The sequence below is a fragment of the Microchirus variegatus genome, assembly GCF_963457635.1.
Source record: "Microchirus variegatus genome assembly, chromosome: 15".
Classification (NCBI taxonomy): Eukaryota; Metazoa; Chordata; class Actinopteri; order Pleuronectiformes; family Soleidae; genus Microchirus; species Microchirus variegatus.
The window spans coordinates 26,037,218-26,058,016 of record NC_139816.1 but is presented as its reverse complement, the minus strand read 5'-3'; the positions used below and the strand labels follow the sequence as shown (position 1 = coordinate 26,058,016).

Below are 20,799 nucleotides of genomic sequence, written 5' to 3'. Positions count from 1 at the left end.
AGCACAACACTCATAACAGGGGAGAGGCAAAACATATGACATACACAGCACAACTCACATTGAGTTGAACGCCAAAGAGGAGACAGGATGACGAAGAACAGCTGAACAGCTTAGGGACTGTGAAGCAGTGTACAGCGAGGTAAGGCAGAGCAAGGCCATTTCGACACTTCAAAAACAAACAATCAGTTAAAATTGATCCTGTGGTGTACTGGGAGCCAGAATGGGAGAGATATGTTCATGTCTGCAATTTCTGGTCTAAAGGTGTACAGCAGCATTCTAAAGAATCTGTAGGCGAATGATGGAAGCCTGGTTAACCCCAACATAAAAAGTGTTACAATTATCCAGTTGAGTTGTAATGAAAGCAGAAGAGGAGTTTTTTTGTTATTGTTATTATTTTGCCTCAAACTGACTTCAGATTTCAGTCGGATTTCACTCATCTGCCTTTGTTTCAAATTTTTAATCATACATTGAAGTTATTCCAAGATACCATTCTTTCAAAGAAAAGCCATGCAGTTTGCAATACATTTCTCTTTCCCCCATGTGTACAGTCAACAAACACACATATATTCTTTAATTTAAATCCTGTCTGTGAGTAAGAAGACATATTGATTGAAGAAGAGGTATGACTTCATTTCAGCTGCACTGAATGATAAATGAGAGCATATTTCTTCTACTATGCCACTAATCTGCACCCCCCTCCATCGCCCCCCACCCTGGGTTTTTTTGGAGCTTTGCGATAGCTTGAGGAGGACCTTTATGAAACAACCACACCACCATGCAAATCTTCAAACAGTCCCATTTCCTGTGTGAGATAGGTGATATGTCTCATATTTCCCATGGTGGGCCTAGATATGATATCTAAGGAGCACTTCACTGCGTTATGATTGACAGGCCTGTGAAATGTCGGATAGGCAGATAAAGGAATATGTATTGCATTTAGGTGAATATTTGTCATGTGGAAACTGTGAAGAATATTGAATTGTAAGATTCAATATTGTAAAATCCCAGTCCGCTTGTCTTAACGAAGAAGAAAAATAATTATTTTACACATGTGAGTAAAAATAAACCATGAGTGCAGTCATAATTTAGTTTTAATGTGCTGACTATGTTTTACGACTGTGGATTCGCTCACGTTCACTCACCCTGCAGCCAGAGGTCGTACATCAGGTTTGATTAGTGTTGTTGTGACTCTGATTGGAGCCCGTGTCCTATGGCTGTGTGTCAGTCTGGAGGACCACGCTGAGCCCCCGTACTCCCAATCTGCCCTTCACCCTCCCTACTAATCCTCATCCTCCCTGCCTCTCTTTTCATAATCACATCCTCCACCCAATGTCCCGTGACCTCGTTCTAATGTTAATTTTCAACCCTTTCCCCCTCCACTCATGCTGCCCCATATTTTAACACATAGAACATACTGAAGGAATAAAAAAAAAGCCAGGCACTGGGAGTGGAATATCCACAGGTATTACTCATAAATTATCCATAATCGTGGCATTGGGACATGTTAATGTACTGTGCAGTATTTTAAGTTTTTTCTTACAGTAAGACCATTAATGATTTATATCTCCACCAGTTACAAACTTCATTTTCCTAATAATACAAAATGTAGGTGAGGCAGCTGTTTTAAATGTGTTTGATAAACAACACATTCATATTGGCAATAGTTTTTTGTCTTCTAGCTTCCATTATTATTTAGTCAAGCATTATCATTTTAATTATATGGCTGCCCATGAACCTCCTCCTTCCCAAGGCTTAGGAAGGGTGTTTCAGCTTTAAGCTGCTGAGTGAGGAAAAAAAACATTGAAATCATTAAATTCTGTATGTCACATGACTCACAACTCGTTTACGCCGCCATGTTGGCGGGAGAGGCTTCTGCAATAATGAATGGCACCAGTTCAGATAAAGCAAGATATGGCATAACTTGACAGGCCGAACATAATGGACCCTAAAGCCCGCAGTATGAAAACTGATGAGCATTATTACACCCTGCAGTATTCTGATATCGTAAAATAAACAAGATATTAAAGTTAGTTAGCGTTGGATTCTGTGTGATCACTACATAAGCGAACCATTGCCTGTGAAGTGCACTCCCTCTTCTATGCTCGCTTTGAGTGTGCTTCATGGCAGTGATTCACCTCTGCCATCTCTCTGGAGAGGTAGTGTTTGCCTGACATATTGCCTGGTATACATGTTCCCTGGTATATATGTTTTTGGATTTGAACAGTGCAGGTTCCTTCCAGTTTTTTTCAGTCTGTCTCCATCCCTTTTCCACATGTTATCCTTCTTCCTCTCCTCCAGACGAGAGCAGAGGATGCATCTCCCTCGCGAGAAAGTTTAGCCTCGAGGTTCTATCGCTTGGGTCCAGTCACTCTCCTGTCCTCATTAATCCCTTACCGGCAGGCAGACGGGTACACAGAGTAACACTGAGCAGACAGTTGGGGTCACAAGTGCATCTTGAAAAAACACTAAAAATATAATATACTGTATGTATTTTTTATTAGTACACCAGTTGGCAGATGTATTAAGGATGACATGTTCACATTAAGTTTGATTACAAATGGTTCCATTTGGAGAGACATTTCAGAGAGAATTGTGACAGTTTTGTATATAACTTGACACTTGTTCTAACATCAGTTGCTATGAGACAGCATATTGATGTTGCATAAGGACTGAGGACATGCAACACAACAGAAGAAGGGAGCTGTAATAGTGCATTTCCATCCATTAAAGCCCCATTACAGACAATCGGACATTACTTTAACTGCAAGCGTTTTCAGGAAGCTTGGTTGAGTGAAAAGCGTCCTTATAGTGGGACTATTAATATAGTCAGAGTGCGGAAAATACATGAATGTAAATGAAGAATTTAAGGTCAGTTACAGACCTCACATAAGAAAAGCAGGAGGTAAATGTCGACACAGGCTCCAGGCAGCTACATCTACCCCCTATCATCTTCTCTCCTCTGCTCTGCTGTGTTGACCAGGCAGCAGGCAGATTTGTGTGGAGCCAGCATCAGTTTGCCACTGTCACCAAGTTGAATGGGAGTGAGCACTGGAGGCCACCATTGAAATGAATCAGATCCATCACTGTCTGCAGGGGAGAGGAACAGAGCTATACACCCTAATGCATCAGAGGCGAGGAGTTAGATGGGTGCTGGAAACCCAGGCCTTCTCACTCCATGAAAATTGCACCGATTTCATCATTGCTTGATCCTGTGGGCGAACGTATCATCGTTGTTGTTAGAGCAGAGCAGTGAAATATTTTCTTGGCAGTTTAAGCTACCCTTTGCAAAACTGAAGCTGCATGTCAGATGTGGAACCACTATTTGTTTTCCTTGTATTTTAACTGATATATTTTAGAAAAGTACCCAGAAACTACAATGCAGGGGTAGGACAATGGAATGCATACACATACACACATACACGCTTCTACACGTTGCCCAAGGTCTTTCACAGACCCATTTGTTTTCAGCACAACTTGGGGGCTACATCCATTCAGACAGAACCTCTCAGAAGCAAAGACAAGTTTTTCAATAGTCTTGTTCATTCTGCTGCTGGCCCATGACTAAGTCCATGTCTGAGGTGGAGCATCTGATCCATTTTTGCTGCCATATAAGCAGTGTCAATGATGGTCCCCTGCCTTGGGTTAAATGAGCAATTCAGCTGACCATGAAATAATAATAATAAAAAAACCCCACCTTGATTAAGGTTGTATTCAAGCCTAACAAAGCAGTTTGCCATGCTTTTATTGGAGGATATTTTCATAGAGCACAAACCCAGAAGGTCTTTGAAAATCTGATATGTGTAGACACGTTCTGCCCATGTTCAAGTTATAATTTTATTTTGTCGATTATCCTCTCACTTAACCCTTTGCAAGAGGAGGAGATGCACAAATAATATCTATCTAGACCTATTCGGACAGCATTTGGAAACCAATTTCAATGCTAGTACCTTAACATATTGAATAATTGAAGGAACATTTTATACTTCATAATATTATACGTGCTCACACACAAGCACAGATACCCACATGTGTGCTCTCTGTACCAGAACAATTAATTCCCCCTCTGTTTCTGATTCCACAGATAGCCTGTGTTTGAAAAACTGCTGCTCTGCCCCAGATAGTCTGGCAACATGATTGGTCACTGCCAATTTGTTTGAAGCATTGTAATTGCATTTCTGCTTTATAATTTCTATCCCATGTCTGAATTCTATTAATATATGAGCAGCAAGTGTTAAGGAAATTAATTGAGGAAAAATTATTTCAGTTCCCCTTTTTCCTTCTTTCTTTGGTCACACTTATTGAATGTTCTCCAACTTTAATGTATAATGTATCAAGTCACAAACACGTTGCTTTGGTTGTTTAAACTGTTAACTTTCTTTTTTTTTTTTTTTACTTTTGGTAGTTTTAAAAACCAGTCTATTCTTCAATCCATCCGTCTGTCCGTCCAATCATCAATACAACCCTTTTCTGCAGCTTATCCCTGGTCTGGTTGTGGTGATAGCAGCATAAGCAGAAGTCCTCCAGCTCTTCTTGGAGGATCTGAGGTGTTTCCCAGGCTAGGAAATATATACACAGAATAATCTATCCAGAATGTTCTTGGTCTGTATACCCCAGAGCATCTCAATAGTTGGACATACCCAAAGGAGATCTAATGGAAGTTGCCCACAAGGTTTTCAAATCAGTTGCCCAGACCACTTGAACTTGTGAAGGAGCTGCAGCTTTTCTCCAAGCTTCGCCCTGGGATATCGTAACTTGCTCTATCTCAAAGGCTGAGCACAGCCTCCCTGCAGAGACGCTCATTTCAGCCACTTATATCCACATTTTTTTCAGTCACAATTGTCCGCAGGTTAGGGTCAGAAAGAGGATTGGCTGGCATACTGAGAACTTTGCCTTTTGGCTCAGTTCTAGCTGAGCAAAATATGTGCTGCCTTCTCGTCGCTCAGTCTTATCCCGTTTATGTACTCATGATCAGTGGGGGATGTTTGTTTCTGTCTCTGCTGCAGCAGTTCATGATATTTGTAAGATGCAGTATTTATCATACCAGCATCCAAATGCAGACAGGCTGATAAAGCTTGTTTGGCTGGGATTCATTTCTCTGATTTGAAATTCATATCACGATATGTACGCATTTGCTCCCCCTGCGCATTTTGATGTTATTTATGACAAGGAACATCTGCAGATATATATTTTTTTGTCCTCTCTGACAGTGATACCGCAATACCAGTGAAGTGAGTTGAATTCCAGAAAGTACTATCTTGAAACTGCGGTACACAGCCATGGAGTTCTCATAGTAATTCATGAGACAGAGCTTCTGCCTGAGGATGTGTTTCACTTCACTGGTAATCCTCCATATTTGATTCCATTCATAGAAATAAAAATATATCTATAGCTCCACTTTCTTTTTGTTTTGGTTTTATTTTTGTTGTTGTTTGTCTCAGCTCAGCTGGGCTCAACTGAATATCCTGAGACATTGATGTAAAGGATGTAAACTTCCCCCTTCTTTGGCCGTTTGACAGACGTTCCAGTCCAGCAATCCCAATTATCTAAATGCCAAATGCCATGAAGGACAATTAGTCCAGTGCATTCCTTCACCTGAAGAAAATACTCTTGGTTTCCTCTTTTTTTTTTTCTCAATAATATCACATTTGGTGTAGTGTTCCTTAACAAGTACACCAGAAGTTCTTCCAATGTTTATTTTACTGCCAAGGTTGTTATGCACATGACAGCTAATCAACCTGCGAAATGGCAGTAGGAAGAGTGAGGTGGGAATCTTTTCAGGAAGACACGACAAGAGTTAAGATTAAAACACATTTGCAAGTAGAAAATAATGGTGCAATTAATATAATGGGGGTTCATAAAAAGAAGCAAAGAAAATCTAAAAAGTTTACAGTTTTATCTGTCCCCATTTGCTTTGTGATGATGACCAACTATGTTTCGTAATGTACCTTATTCTTCTATTTTACAGCTACACCATTAAGGCACATGCTCATGGTAATGGTTGAGCTAGAACACAACTTTTATTATTGATGATACACAGCAGGGGTAACAGCAGAACGATCAAAGCAGCAAACCTCATCCCATGCTTTCACCCCAACATTTTGCCATCATAGAAGGTTGCAGTCATAGTTGCTTATTTTACTCTGCAGAGTTGATATTTATTATATCTTCTTCTGTCTATCTTCTATCTAAAAGAGAAATTTGACAGCCTCCCCAGCATGCCAATGACCCTTGTTTATAATTCGTTCTAATACTACTGCTGTTAGTCACTAAGAGAATGTTTATGCAAAGAGACAAGGAAGGAAGTGGCTGGCCCTAACAAAAGAAGCTCACTCGGATGAGGAGAGGACTGATCGATAGAGCCTTGAGAGAGCTATCAATCAGAGTCCCTGCCTAGTAAATTATGGTTTTATTAGTATTGAGCTGACCACTGCTGAGAGAGACCTTAAAACACTGAGATGCTGGTCCACAACAGAGACAAGAGAAAAAGTAATGTTTTAAAGCTTTCAATGAATATGAACTTAAGTCCTTTTAGATCATAGTATGCAAATTTACAGCTCCCTTGTTGTCATAGCTAATAAGAGTTATTCATGGAAAAATATACAGCCTTGGCATGAAGCAGTGCATTGTGGGAAGTACAGTTTGTGACTAAATTGAGGAAAGTATATCGCCGAACAAACCGAAATGCAATTCCATTGCTTCTGGACCCTCATCCCCGGTTCCCTCTCTGAGGAATAACTCATTTAGGAGCAGCAGGGGAAACTCAGTGGGACCAATTGAGAGAGTAATATATTGAATCTGGTGGTTGAGTGGGCTACTTTGGCACAGTGGATGACTGCAGAGGTGTGCTTTAGTGACTGAAAACTAAAGTGTTGTCAAGCAACATGCAAACATGCTTGTGAATTCACACAAACAAGCACACACACACACTCACGTCCCTTGTTTCAAAGCCATTATATGTGTAATGTTCACCTGTTAGCTGTTGTTTATGCCGGTGTGAGCAAAGAATTGGCAACCCGCAATTGGTTACAATGACAAGTAGGAAGAAATTAGAAAAGGATAAAGGATGGCTGAGACTAGAGACTGAGAGAAAGAATTTTGCCACAACTGGTTTCAGGAAATATGGTCAATTAGTAGATGCATTTCTGTGATTTATTTAACACGGAAAGCATAGGCTCACATATGGTGAGGCAGTGCAGGTCAAAAAAGCAAACAGGCGAATAAGTGGTAGACAGAACAATCCATAATCCAATAAAGAGGGAAGTGTAAATACAGGCAATAAAGGGAAAAAGATGAAGAACCAGATCACAAAGGTCACAATGACTTAACATATTGTTCTGGCTAATGAAATGGGGAAACTTAGACCTACAAATTCACTGACAACTAATTCAATAATGAAACACAGGTGAAAGACAAAAAATAACGGGTGGTATATAACTCAAGGACGAAAAGGAAATATATAACAGATATAAGAAAAACAAGTTAAAAGCCTTGTTAAATTAGAACAAAATTAATTTGATAATGTGTAATCTATCATAGGGGATCTTTCCACTGTAGGAGAATGAAAAGTTTAATGTTTTAGCTGGTGAATGAGTAATTCAATGAAGTGAACCTAATACCCAACAACAAGGTGAACACAACCTCTTATATTGTTGTTAAATAATTTGAATGATTTGACCATAATTCCTCAGCTGGTTGGTCCTCCTGTGTCTCCATCCATACATGAGCTACCACTTTATCATTTTTGAAATTCACATGCTAACAATGTTCTAAATTGTAACAGTGTAAATTAGCCTTGTGAAATCAGCATTCAACTTACTGTTCTGCCTTCCTTTCAAACAGTGGTGAACATTGAAACATGACAAGGAGTATATTTCTCATTGCTGTGCTTACTTTCTGCTTGAGTGATGTTTTGGTGAAGTTTTGCTCAAAATCCCTGGGAGTCTACCTGGACTCAGAATTAGATGTGCCCATAGGCGGAAGTGAGAAGCTAATAAAAGTTGGGAATCTAGCCAGCAGCTTAAGGATTGTAATTACGGCATTATAGTGGAGGTGGAATGGATTAGGGCCAGAGCAATGGGCTTGAGACCAGGATAGAAGGCCAGGAAACGGCCATGGACTGTGCATTATTATCCGTGGTTGACAGCTTAAGACAAGCCCTGTCAACACACAGCTTCTTCTCCATCACTGACAACTCAAGGTCATGGAGATGCTGATGCACAGGCAAGAAGAAATAATATTGTGCTCAAGGCTGCTCTTACCACAAATCCATATAAAACTAGACACACATCTGTAGTACAAACACATCATCATGCCACTTTTGCATAAAGAAAAACCATCACAGACACAGCACACAGACATGCCTATAGCCAGTCCAGTCAGTGAGCAGCAGCTGATTGTTACTGGGCTCAGTTTAAGTCACAGAGCTCTGCCCTCTCCTTCAGTCAACAGAATAATCCACTCAGAAAATGACTAGATTAAGATAGATTAAACTCATGATGAGGTGATGAGAACTGGGGCTAAGAAAGGACTAAAATCCCATCAATGACACTGGAGAATGTACAGAAACACACCCACTTATGGACAAATAAGCTTCTTGATTAACTTGGTGCTTTTGTTTAGGGATTAAAGCAGATGCAGTTTGAGCACCATGATACCACAAATCAGTTTAGTGTTTTTGATGGTTTTGTGTATTTATTACCCTGCTTGCTGACATTGCTATGCAAGCAGTGGATTGTTTAAATCACTTATGCCTGTATGTCTATGAGTATGGACAAAATAACAACACTCACCATCACATATTATCATCTTTCCATCACCATCTATCCAGCCAGTATGAGTGTAAAAATTGTAAATGCTCTGTACTGCTTTTCTAGCCTTGATTACTTTACTCTACAGTTTAACACTTACACTCACACTTACACATACAGCCCATCTATGTGCAGCGCCTTTTCTATCACACATCGTTCATACCCATTCACACACTGCCGGCACAGCCATCAGGAGCAACGTGCGGTTACAGTTAGTATCTTGCCCAGGGACATATTGGCATGTAGACTAGCAGAGAAGGGAATCTTAACTGTTTCACTCATGAAAAAAAGATATGAATCATTTGTAGATTGAATTAAAAAGAATAATATATGTTGCATTATTTGCAGCCATTTAGAATGAAGACATAAACTTATTTAGTTCAACCAATTAGTCTTCATTATAATGATACATTACACCCTGTGCAGTATGCGTCCTCCTGCTTTGGCTTTTAAGGCAACTGTGGCTATTACTACTAATACCAACTACAAGGAATGCACAATATTATCGGCATCAGCAGATATTGGCTTGAATATCAGCTATCGGCAAACACGCCAAGTCAGCTATTATTTTTTGTTTGTTTATTTTACACAATGGAGAAAATGTATATCTGCATCTGCTGTGACATTAGTATGGAAAATATTATGTTAATTTCAATACAGAAGAGACTCAAGTTGGGTTATGGTGAAACACATAAGCAGTTGGGCACAGGAAAAAATCTATATACGTATATATCGCTATTCGTAATTGGCTGGATATCGTCAAAAAGTCCAATATTGTGCATACCAACTACGATTCTTTTCTCCATCCTTTAACCATTCGGCTGCTTTTACTTTTGTAAGCTCTATTTTCCCCCGAGCCTCAGAATAGTTCACCCAAGAGAAAAATAGGAATAATGTTCAAGACTGATGTCCATGTGACAGGAAAGAGTGCACATTTTTCAAATAAAAATTCACGGCCTGCCATACAATGTTGGGACAGTCCATAAACACTACCAAGTCAGTAAACACCCGCACTGTACTAAAGTATTAGCATGCACAGAAGCATAGTTAATTAATACTGGATACACAAAGATTAAATTGCTGCCGTTTTGGCTCTATGATAAGTGGTTTCCAAAGTCTATTTGCAATAGAATTCAATGAATACTTTTAACATAAGCCTGCAGCTCATTGAGATAGAGGTAGAAAGTGTCTCTCTGGGCTCCATTCCATTTGACGCTGCCCGTACATAGTTTTCATATCATTGTTTTGCAGCCGCTTGCTTTCTGTTCCACCGTGTCCACACATTTCCCTCGCTCTTATCTGAAACCTTCCATCTTACTACTTGTCAGCTCCCGACAAGTACTGAAACAGATCTGAAGTCCGGGCGGGGAGGTGTTGAGTAGAACAAAGAGAGGCGAGTAAAATAAATCTTCATTTAAACTATTTGAACCTTATTGAGTTTGAATTATCGGGGGACATGCTTTTTTATTATAAGGCTGCTAGTGGCTCAGGCTCTCTGATTGTAATTGACCCAACCTATTTCAGACCCACACATGCACACACACACACTTGTCATTATCAGTAAAATCCTGCACACCCAACCTCAAATAAGTCCCTCTATTTCAGCCCGCCTAGGATGCACTACCCCTACAGGAGAGAGACTTGACATCACCCATCACTCACACTCACACTAATTCTCCTTTTTCTTGTATTCTTTACATTTTCATTTGTTAACTTACTCTTCTCCCCCTGTTCTTCCTCCTGCTCTATTGTGTTCATGCTTTAATGCTTTTTTCCTTATGTGTTATTGCCTTTTCTCTTGGCCTGGAGCCAGTTGAATATTGTGAGGCATCATTATTAGTAAGGGCCTCCGAGTTTAAGCATACTTGAGCTACAAATGTCACCTATGCAATCTTATCTAGTGAGGGAACTATCTGCTATAGTCCGTGTACAGGGAGTTCTTGTCTATTAAATTCCCCTAGCCGCCCACAGGCTGCTGGGAAATTAGGCCAATGCCCAAACTTTAAACTCTAACTCTCTCGATGTGGATGTTTTTCTTCTCTGTTCTATGACTTGTTCAGTGGTAGCTCCATAAATATATCACATTTGACAGACTGTTGATTATAAGGACTAGACCTTCTATTTGGGCCCAGTGAATCCAAATCCAAAGACTAACCACAAACCACGACCGTCGACGGACACATGCAGTGAGTGCACAGTGGGCTCAATAACCAGCAGTGTGGCACATCGACCACATGGCAAAATGTCATTGGTCCATTTACTAGGACTCATTGTCAGAGACAGCTGTCTATCGGCCTATGGGAAATCTATGGAGCTTTAACCAGCTCAGACGACTGCAGGAGCCGTTTCACACTGCTGAACCAGAAAATACCGATGTAAGCTGAGATGGATGCTGAAGTCCCCATTCTATGTTTTTGGATCATTGATGGCATCAAATTAGAAGCCACACTGTAGCAGACACCATTCCTTCCTTTGAGTTTACTTGCCTGCACAGTGCAGCAGCAATCTGTAAATGACCAATAAAAGCCCTCCACTGAAACAAGATGAGTGTTTTTTGTTGTTGTTTTTTTTTTGTTTGTTTTAAATAAAAACTTCAAAAGTGTATTTTAGGCCTTATTTTACCCCTTTATGGCTGACACACCATGTCAAAACTTGACCTCAATTTAATCCACATGGGGGTTTAATACAAAGAATTTCACAAAACCAAAACTACATATGAATAATACATGTCCTGTCATTGTCTGTCCTTGGACATTGTGAAGCTTCAGGGTTTTTCCATGTTAGAGTTTGGTTTATATTTGGACTTTGTCTTGTGTTTGTATGGACATTGGATTTAAGTTATTTATCATGGGTGTGTTTCCTCTTGTACTTTTGACGTTACTTCCCTGTCTTTGGTCTTCATGGTTCTCCCTTTTCCTATTTTCCCACTAAGTGATTTCCTGTCCAACCCTCATGTGTTTCACCTTTGTCCTTTTATTCCTGCCTCCCCATGTATTACATTTGTTTTTTCTTCCACCGTGCTCACACACATCCCACAGCAGTTTACCTTTATAAATCACAATCAACTTGTAATTCGGTGCAACCTCCTAATTCCTAATATTATTAAATGATTGGGAGTGATTGGAAAGTCATGGCAAATGCAGAGAGAACATGGAAGAAGAGGAATTCCACACAATGTGAAATTGAGGTCATTGTTGAAGTGGATGGACTCAGTGGGAACATCAGAATGGCTGAATGTGGAATATGCTAATGCTATGAATGCAGCTGCATCAGAAGACCATGGTGCACTCACAACACTGCACACATCTGAGTATTGTGGGTTGGGGAAAAAAGGGGGTGAGTCGTCAATGCTAAAGTAGGTATCCACTGCCAACTGAAATGTTAGTGAATTGGTTAGACAATGTAAGAGTCAAACTGGATTTGTACATACAGTAAATGACATACCTAGAAGCCCAGATCTGTGCATGATCCTGTAATGCTGCGGGCCCAGTGTGGCACAGAGATCCAACAGGACAATGTGTGAAAGTCAGAACTGACTCACAAGCCATTCATTACCACAGGCTTGCAGATCTTGGTATAGTGTAATTGTCTACCTCCAGTGCCTTCCATTTCCCACTTCCTCTTATAGTGCCAAATAAGCCATTTTGTGTCATTATGCATTGTGATTACACTCCTTTTTATGATCTTCCCCATTTAGTTAAATGTCAACAGCTACAGGTGTGTCAATTAAACTGATCATAAATGACAGACTGTTCTGAAGCTTGAAATGTGCAAACGGAATACGTCCTCATTATTCCTAAGAGTGTTGCATTGTGGTAACATTTCAAATTGTTTGTGGTTATTCATCCTTCTGCCTTTGGAGTGGCCGTTTCTCCTCTCTCCCTTTTATCTGTGCACACACTAAGAGTTTCTACACATTTCCTGTCACATTTCTTCTTTTTTTTTTTTTTTTTAGAAATACCAAACCTTGCTTAGAAAATGACATTTGTCTACTTTTGTGTGTACACATTGTTTATAAATTAGGCCTCAGGTCAGTTTGGTGTTTCGTTATTTTAAGCTCTGCGTTTGCCTGAAACATAACATATTTTCTATATGCTACAGTACTACAGTCCATTAGTGACTCAATATTTGAGTTACTTTTATGACTCTACTCAAACATACTATAAACTTGGGAAGAAATTTCCTCTTGGGCCTTTGAGACTAACTGTTTTATACCGTTTTAACAGCCATGCCTGCTCCTTAATATTTGTCCTGGTCTCTACAGGAAGCCCCTGGCACCTCCTCAGTTTTGGAGCATCACATGGACTCTTTACTGGACAACCATGAGCGCCGCATTTCCCACTCTCTTTATGAAACCATTGAGGGCTTGGACAACATCTCGTCACCAAGGGGAAATGTGATGGGACGCATTGGTGAGTTTTAATTGAATTAAAAAATAAATAAAAATCACCCTCGCAACTATCAGACAAAATGGTGTAATTATCTCCACCAGGTATGTTTTTTTGTTTCGCTGGCAACACCGTGGGCATAACTCAACAAGTCAATAATTGATCTTGATGATGGGATATAGGTTTAGGCCAGAGGAAGAAATACCATTGTGCGATAGAGGAGTTTTAGACATTTGAATGAATAACACTGTAGATATTGTCAGTATTGTTTGAGTAAATTGTCAGATAGTATCTTATATCAGTCTATGTTTGTGTGTGTTTGGTCAAGATCTAAATCTTGATCCACATTCACATGGGAAACTGACCTTGGCAGAGGTTTGTGCTCTTTTAATGCTTTCCCAACACGTGTGTATTTTTTTTTCATGAACTGGTGCTGTCTGCAATCATTTTGATAGATTTTATCATCCAACCAATCCCGTGCAGCTCCTCCTTTGCCCGTAACCAACAGCCAGCATCACCTTCAAAGCCTCATCCAGCCTCTCAGCCCTGCATTGCAAAGACTGCTATTTCACTATCCAAACCTCGCAGGGATTAACGTCATCCCCAATCCTCCCCACCTTCAATCCACTCCCGACTCGCTTCTGTCAGGTCAATTCCCATTTTACCTAGTTGACATCAGCAGGCTGAGATCTTGGCTCTTTAGGTGTATTAGAATTGGCAATTCAATCCTGCGCTGGTCACGGCTGTCATCTCAACATCGACAGACCTTTCACACGTGCATACACAAAGAAGCTAAAGGCAATTGCATCACTGGAGAGAGGGGGGATCTTTGTTAGGTATGATGCAGTGTAGTCGCGCGTATTCACACCTTTTTTTCCTCAGTGCAGACACGGAATGCCTAGTATGCACTTGTTTATCATCTCTCACCTTCCTCGCTCCTTTATCCTGCCTCTTTTGCATATTGTCACCATCTTTTTCTCCTTTCTTTCTCTACCTTCTGTTTAGGATTTTTCCGAGTTCCATTATTTCCTTTCCCCACACATTCTGCCTTTCGCAATTTTATCCCGACTGATGATCTCCTTGTCGTTCATCTTTCTCATCTTTCACCTCCCAGCCTGTTACCACACCCACCTCCTCTGTGGGGATGAAGTAAAATGTGTAATCTGTCAATGGGCTACACTTTGTCCCTCTCCACTATCCTCCAGTTCATTCTCCTGTTTCTTTCCCATCCTCTCCCACCCATTCCCCCCAGATGGTGCCACTCCGCTACTGATCACAGAAGATCAGAGGCTGTGTCAGAGGCCTCTGATGGTTAATTAAGCCTCCAAATCAATAGGGCTTGCCCCCGACATACTCTCTCCCTCTGTCTCCCTGTCATCCCTTCTTTTTTGTTCATCACATCTTACTCCTCATTTACAAATCAAATGTTTCCAAATTGGTTGGGTTTTTCCTCTTTATTTGGCCCATTTATTCCACTTGCTTTTCTGATGCAGGCTTTAGAGAATGCTGATGTGATCATAAACGGCAACTGTGGGCGCGACGATGGAAAAGTTTCTTAGCATCGGAACTTGAAGTGCGCCCAGCACACGTATCATCCTGTGGAGTGGGAGTCAAATGAGCCAAGTGGAAAAAAAAAAAAAAAGTTTAACCGGTGGGGGAGGAGTGGGTGCTACAGCACTAAAGTTATCACAGCCAAAGCTCAAAGGAGTCTCAGATCTTTGACTCGGATTGTCTTGCTGCAAGAAAATGTCAGTTCCTTCATTTTCCATCTTCAGGCTGTCTGTGGTTGTGTCCTCATTAACCTGAGCATACATTTTGTGACAGGTCTTCAACTGATACAAGTCTGTTATTTAAATTTATGATGCAACGAGAATTTGAACTCATTACAGCAACTCAATACTGCCGCAGTGAGGTAGAATGTAGCATTTAAGAAGTAAAAGGGATGCACATATTTTACAGACATAACAGGTCTTCAGTTACCGAAGATGAAGATGTATTTTGTTGTCTCCCTAATATGCATTAAAAAATGGCAGATATGTTTGAAAACAAATGGGAAGAAAACATTGTCTCACTGTCCTTTCTGCACATTACTAAATTGACCTTGCTCACTGAATACAGAGAGAGTAGATTTAGTTAACCTTGATCAAATGTCAAAAAATTCTCTTTGAAAGCAAAATGCGTCAGTATTCCTGACTCATCGTAGTCATTTATATTCAGGCAACACATTTTTTTTGTCCATTTCTAACTTAAATGTCAGTCTAGTACATTTACTCCCTTTAGACTGAATTGAGCATAATGCAATGCATAAATAAAGAGAATAGACATAATAAAAATATAACAGTTCTTATTCATACTCTCCAGTAGTGTTGATGGTACATAGTGCAGGCCAGCAGCACAGCTGTTTTTCCTCTGTATCTTGTATTTCAGATGGATTTAGAAATATTGCCTGGTGTGTGAAATGTGACAGTTGTGGTTAAAGGACAGATGCTGAGATCGGCTCTGCGAGGTCAGGAAGCTCACAGGCGGCAGGGCCTGACTGACAGCTCGATGTTGAGTGTATCTAGACCAGCTGAATTTACTGAATCATGAAGGCCAGACATGTGGAGCATATTGTCAGGCACACGTTCTGCTCTACCTTGTACAGTACACAGAGGGAAATGTTATGGAGTGGTTTTGCTGCTGAAGAATGAATACCTGACATTGACTGTGTAAACTCTGTGGTACTGCTAAATAGTGGTTGTTAATGCTTCACTTTATTTTCTGTAAAAATAGTCTACCTTTGGTCTACACGCCTTAGAAACTGTGATGATTACCATGGCAACAACCAGGACATTTAATAAAAAAAAACAGCAACAAAACAGGTGTTATCATGCTACCATAGCGTCTACACATTGATTACAACAGTGCTTGCTCTTGCCTTTAGTGTTCCGGGCTGAGATTCACAGCTATCTGTTGTCTGTGTATTTGGGGGCACACACATTCACCTAATCAATAGACCAAGTAAATTCTGTTCCCCCCATTTGCTTCAGTAAGTCATGAAAGGCTGCCAGCTTTAGCTTCACACATGCACACACTTCGAGTTGTTGCATCATGACCAAAGGCTGAATCTATCGCTAGCAGGTGGTGAACAGTACAGTACACTCTGCTTGAATCTCTTCTAAAATGAAACAAGTTCTCAATGCTTCATCAGAATGCTTTTATTTTATCCTGCTTTCTCCAAACCCACCCTCCTTTTCATATTTGTGGTGGAGGCTTTGGCAATTTATTTTGTCAAGGCAGGAAAAACAGAAAAAATGAAGCAAAGGTGCATAAAAGAAAAGTAACTATGGAACAGAGTAAAATCTCCTGTGTGCACACAGTGTGTCAGTGACAGCAGAGGTTTAACACAAAGGTTGTTAGTATCACACCCGGCTTTGCCTTCCGTTCTGTTTAATTGAAAAGTGCCACCGTGTGTGGAGTTTACATGCTGGGGTGAAAATTGAGGCCTGTGGACTGACACTTTCTGTGGATGTGACTCTTTGGCCAAGTGCCTGAATTAAAAAGCACACCTAAGAGTGACACAGGAGTACAGAGTGGGACGCTGTTTGTGGAAACAGATAACAGATACATTGGAAGCAGATTTATACTGTTATCACACAGGAAAGTAGATGTCCGTGGTATGCAACACATGCAGTGCAGAATATGATGCAATATCCTGCAGATCCAAATATAGTCAAATTTAGAACTACAGAAGAAGTTTGACAGGCTCTACATCATCGTACAGGCATCATAGTACAATAGTGAAAAAGAGAAAAGAAACACATAGACAAACCAACCAACATTTTCGGTATCAATGCAAGAGGCGAGGCTGAGGGACTGTGCTTAACTCTGTGTCCATAGTTTTTCAGAGTGCTATTAGCCTTGTGCACAAAAAAGGCATTAAAAATATTTTGCACAGGAACTTTGATTATGTTTAACTATGCACTAATCTAACCTTTAACAAAATGTATGGACTAATTGGTCTAATTGACCAATAAGAAATCTATCCATTGCAAACAAGATTAGTTTGTTACTGGGCCATCATTCCATCATTTGATGATCTTGCAAGTTCTTGCTGTGAATGGGACTCAATGGGTGATGCATTTGAAGTTTGAATTATATAATTTTGTGATAGGATAGGATCTTTGGTAGTCTCTGAAACAACAAAGCTCAGACTCTGGATCCCTGATCGTTATAGTACAGATTTTTAATTTGAATAATTGTATGCCTAAATGTGTTGTTGTTTTTATACCTCTGGTAAGGAGGTTCTTCTTTGTCAGTATTTTTCTGTCTGTTAGTGAGAGGCAAACAAAATAATTAAATTAAAATATTTAGATATTTTTGCACCAGGCTGCCACCAGATATGTCCACTCTATGAGTTTCTCTACCAGGAAGTGAGACACTGTCACCAGGCCAATCAACTAAATGTTGTGATCAATTCACTGACAAGGGAATCCCCAGTACACTGTTAAAAATGGCACCAATGTTCCCCAGTTGAGCATAAGGCTTTGATTTCCACCAGTGTGTACTTAGGGTGATTACCTGCTGCAATCCATGTGTGGGTCTGATAGCTGTGGCAGAGTGGATCAACTAATGATCTCCTCTCCTGGTAGATCAATAGGCCAAAGTGTCACAGAAAGGGAGAAAAGGACGATAGAAATGAGAGAGGAAAAGAAAGCACAAGAAAGTCTGATGGGCAGAGATGGAGGAAATCTTGGAGGAGAAAGAAGATGGAGTCGGGCTATTAGTGTGACCTCTCACCTCACAGCTCAATGTTTCAACAGCCGACACTTGGTCAGAGGACAGAGGAAGAAGAGAGTGCGGCTCAGATCTGGTTGGATGGATGCAGCCAGGTGGCCTTTCGTGCCAAAGAGCCCATCTGTCTCTGTCCTCCTCCTCTGCCAGAGGCAGGTGGAACATCTCCGCTTCATTATCATGGCATAGATTCCACATGCTCAGCTCTGCTAGCTAGAGGGACTGTGTGTGCTTCTGTACAATGGCAGATATGGGTCCTCAGCATTACTATTGGTTGAAGTGATTAAAAAGTCATAATATATTCTGTAATTTCTTTCCAGCTCAGCTGATAAAAGCATCAAATTAAATAAACACATTTATTTTCTTCATTTTTTGTGGGATAAACCACCATTTTAATGTTATTATATTGTTTAAACAAAATAATTAACAACCACATGTTGTCACTTAAAATGTACTATATTCCAGCTGTTAAGTGGCCTTTTTATGATAAACCCCACCCAGCAGTGTGTGTTTGTTTTTAGCAGAATGTTGCATCTAACATCATCAGATACTGAGGAGGGAGATTCTGCGAACAATTAATCTTTACTCCAGTGACATTTATCCTGATTTGACCTCACGTATTTCTCTAAGTTACTGATGATTAATTTGTGATGGCATTGTGATGTTCAAGTATTTCTTTTTAATCTGCTTTTATTCCATAAACTGAGGACATGAAAGGAGCCAGTGTTTTCAGTATTGCCATGTCATCAAAAAACTAAATAACAGCATTGTGATTCTATCCAAGATAGTGGTTCTGGGGTTTGGAGAAAACAGCATTTGCATTCATATTACTCAGGTTTAGATGCTTGTGGTTATTTTGTTCTGGTGAGACAAAAAAACAGTACAAAGTTGCCTCAGATCCACCAAGCAACTGATGGCATTTTCTTATCAAAATTGTAGAGCTAACAAAGAAAAAAAACACAGAAAGGACAACAATAAACATGGCAGTGAACACACATGTTTGCATCCAGTTAACTCCATTATAAACAGCCTTGACTGCCAGTTATGAGCAGTCACTTCTATCTCTCACTACACACACACAAACACACACTGGCAGCCGATTTGGCTGGCAATAGACAGTGGAGTACCTCTGCTGGTACTGTCACCTGCCTTTTTTTCCCCCATCATCACTAGCTGTGCAGGGCTTGTAAGAAACAATGTTGTTAGAGCAGTTACCGAGCAGTTCCATCTGCACCTCACTGTGCCAAACACCACCAAAGGTGCTGCAAAGTCTTCCTCCACTCCTGTTCCCTCAGTCTGCCTTTTGCTTTTCATCTTTTTCAGTTTACTTTCATGAACCAAACAGCCATTTAACACTTGGTCTTTTCCAGTCAGTCAGTCCAAGGTTTGTCAGCTTAACAGTCCCAGTTTGGTTGAACATGAATGACTATCCTGCAATGCGTGCTTGCACCAGATAGTTTCATTTCTGCTTATTATGCTAACTACTGCAGGAAAGCAAGTGCTGTAGCGTCTCTAATTATTTTCACCTCTCAATGCCCGATCGTGGCCCTGACTATACCTGTCCACTGGCCATTTATCGTCAGTATATATGTGTGTGTCTGTGCATGTGTATGTCCTGCCGCTACTTAAGTGAAATGCTCTTAGTGGCTCCTCATCTGCTGTGCTGGCCACTTGTGTCAAAAGGTCCTGACTTGAAATGTTTCATAAAGCTGGCAGAAGGAAGCTTGCAGAGTTTCTAATTAAGTATGTCCTCTAGCAAAAGTACTCTGCTGACATGAGTCCATGTCAGGCAATTATGGGTAATGCATTGTCTTTAAGAGCGTACGTTGTGAGTGCAAAAATGTTGTGTATTTGAAACAGAAACCAAAGCTTTTGTTTTGTTTCCACAATACTGTGTGTCTGTTCAGTGTAGTGATATTTTCACTGTCACTGATGCAATACAAAGGTAACTCTACTCAACACACAACTGCAGGGCATCTCTTATTGACACTGCTGTGCATGCGGACTGGAAAACAGAGAATGAGGACAGAGAAGTTGAATGTTGAATTCTGGGACAGACTCACAGGAGTTATAGAAAGACTCAACGACTAAAAGGCTGTGCACAGTAGCAGAGCAATAACAGTAGACAAAACAGAATCATGATGATGAAGCTTCTATGTTATGTTGAGAACATGTTACAGTTACTGGAAAAATATTCTGTCATTTAGTAAATTGTTATCAAAGATTATTATAATAAGATTACGATAATGTATATTTGTTACATCCCCAAGTTGGCTTTTATATATATATTTTTTTATTAAATGAACAAAAGAAAAACAATCGTTATCCTGTTTGGATACGTTCTAAACCACTTAGAAGGTGACATGCTATGGCGGTGAAAGCAAAGCTGCACAGTCATCCTGGAATGTTTCACTGTCATTACTCCAGTCCTGCTGATTTACAGTACATTGTGAATTCAATTACACTGTTGTTTCTTGGTCAAAGCGCCCGAGTGAGAAATGGCCTTCATTCCACCTGGACAGCATTGTCAGCCATCTGGATCTGTCCACAGAAACAGGGATGAGGCTGAATTAGCCTGGCTAAAGCCAGCCTGCATCTCAGTCTCATTTGAGATGAGTCTTGAGTATCCATGAACATGAGGAAAGGGTGTTGTCACCTCGTACGATCAATGGACGTAGATCAAAATGCCTCTCTATGCAATTGGATAGATCCGTCATCAGTGTGTTAAAGCAGAACTTTGTGGTCACTTTTTTTTGCCTTTTTCTCATATTTTTACACCACCATAAACATCCATTCATCCATTTTTTTTTGTTTTACCACATACTCGTCAG

General features: G+C 40.3%; 1 protein-coding gene across 1 annotated transcript in view; it reads left to right on the top strand.

Annotated features, from left to right (window-relative positions):
* Window positions 1-20,799, top strand: part of LOC310937743 (partitioning defective 3 homolog) — a gene marked incomplete at both ends in the record, with an annotated part of 330,453 nt that overhangs the window by 177,292 nt on the left and 132,362 nt on the right. Inside the window, one exon of the mRNA XM_083902083.1 lies at window positions 13,072-13,219. Coding sequence (XP_083758209.1) covers window positions 13,072-13,219 — 148 coding nt within the window. The remainder of the gene's footprint in view (window positions 1-13,071; window positions 13,220-20,799) is intronic.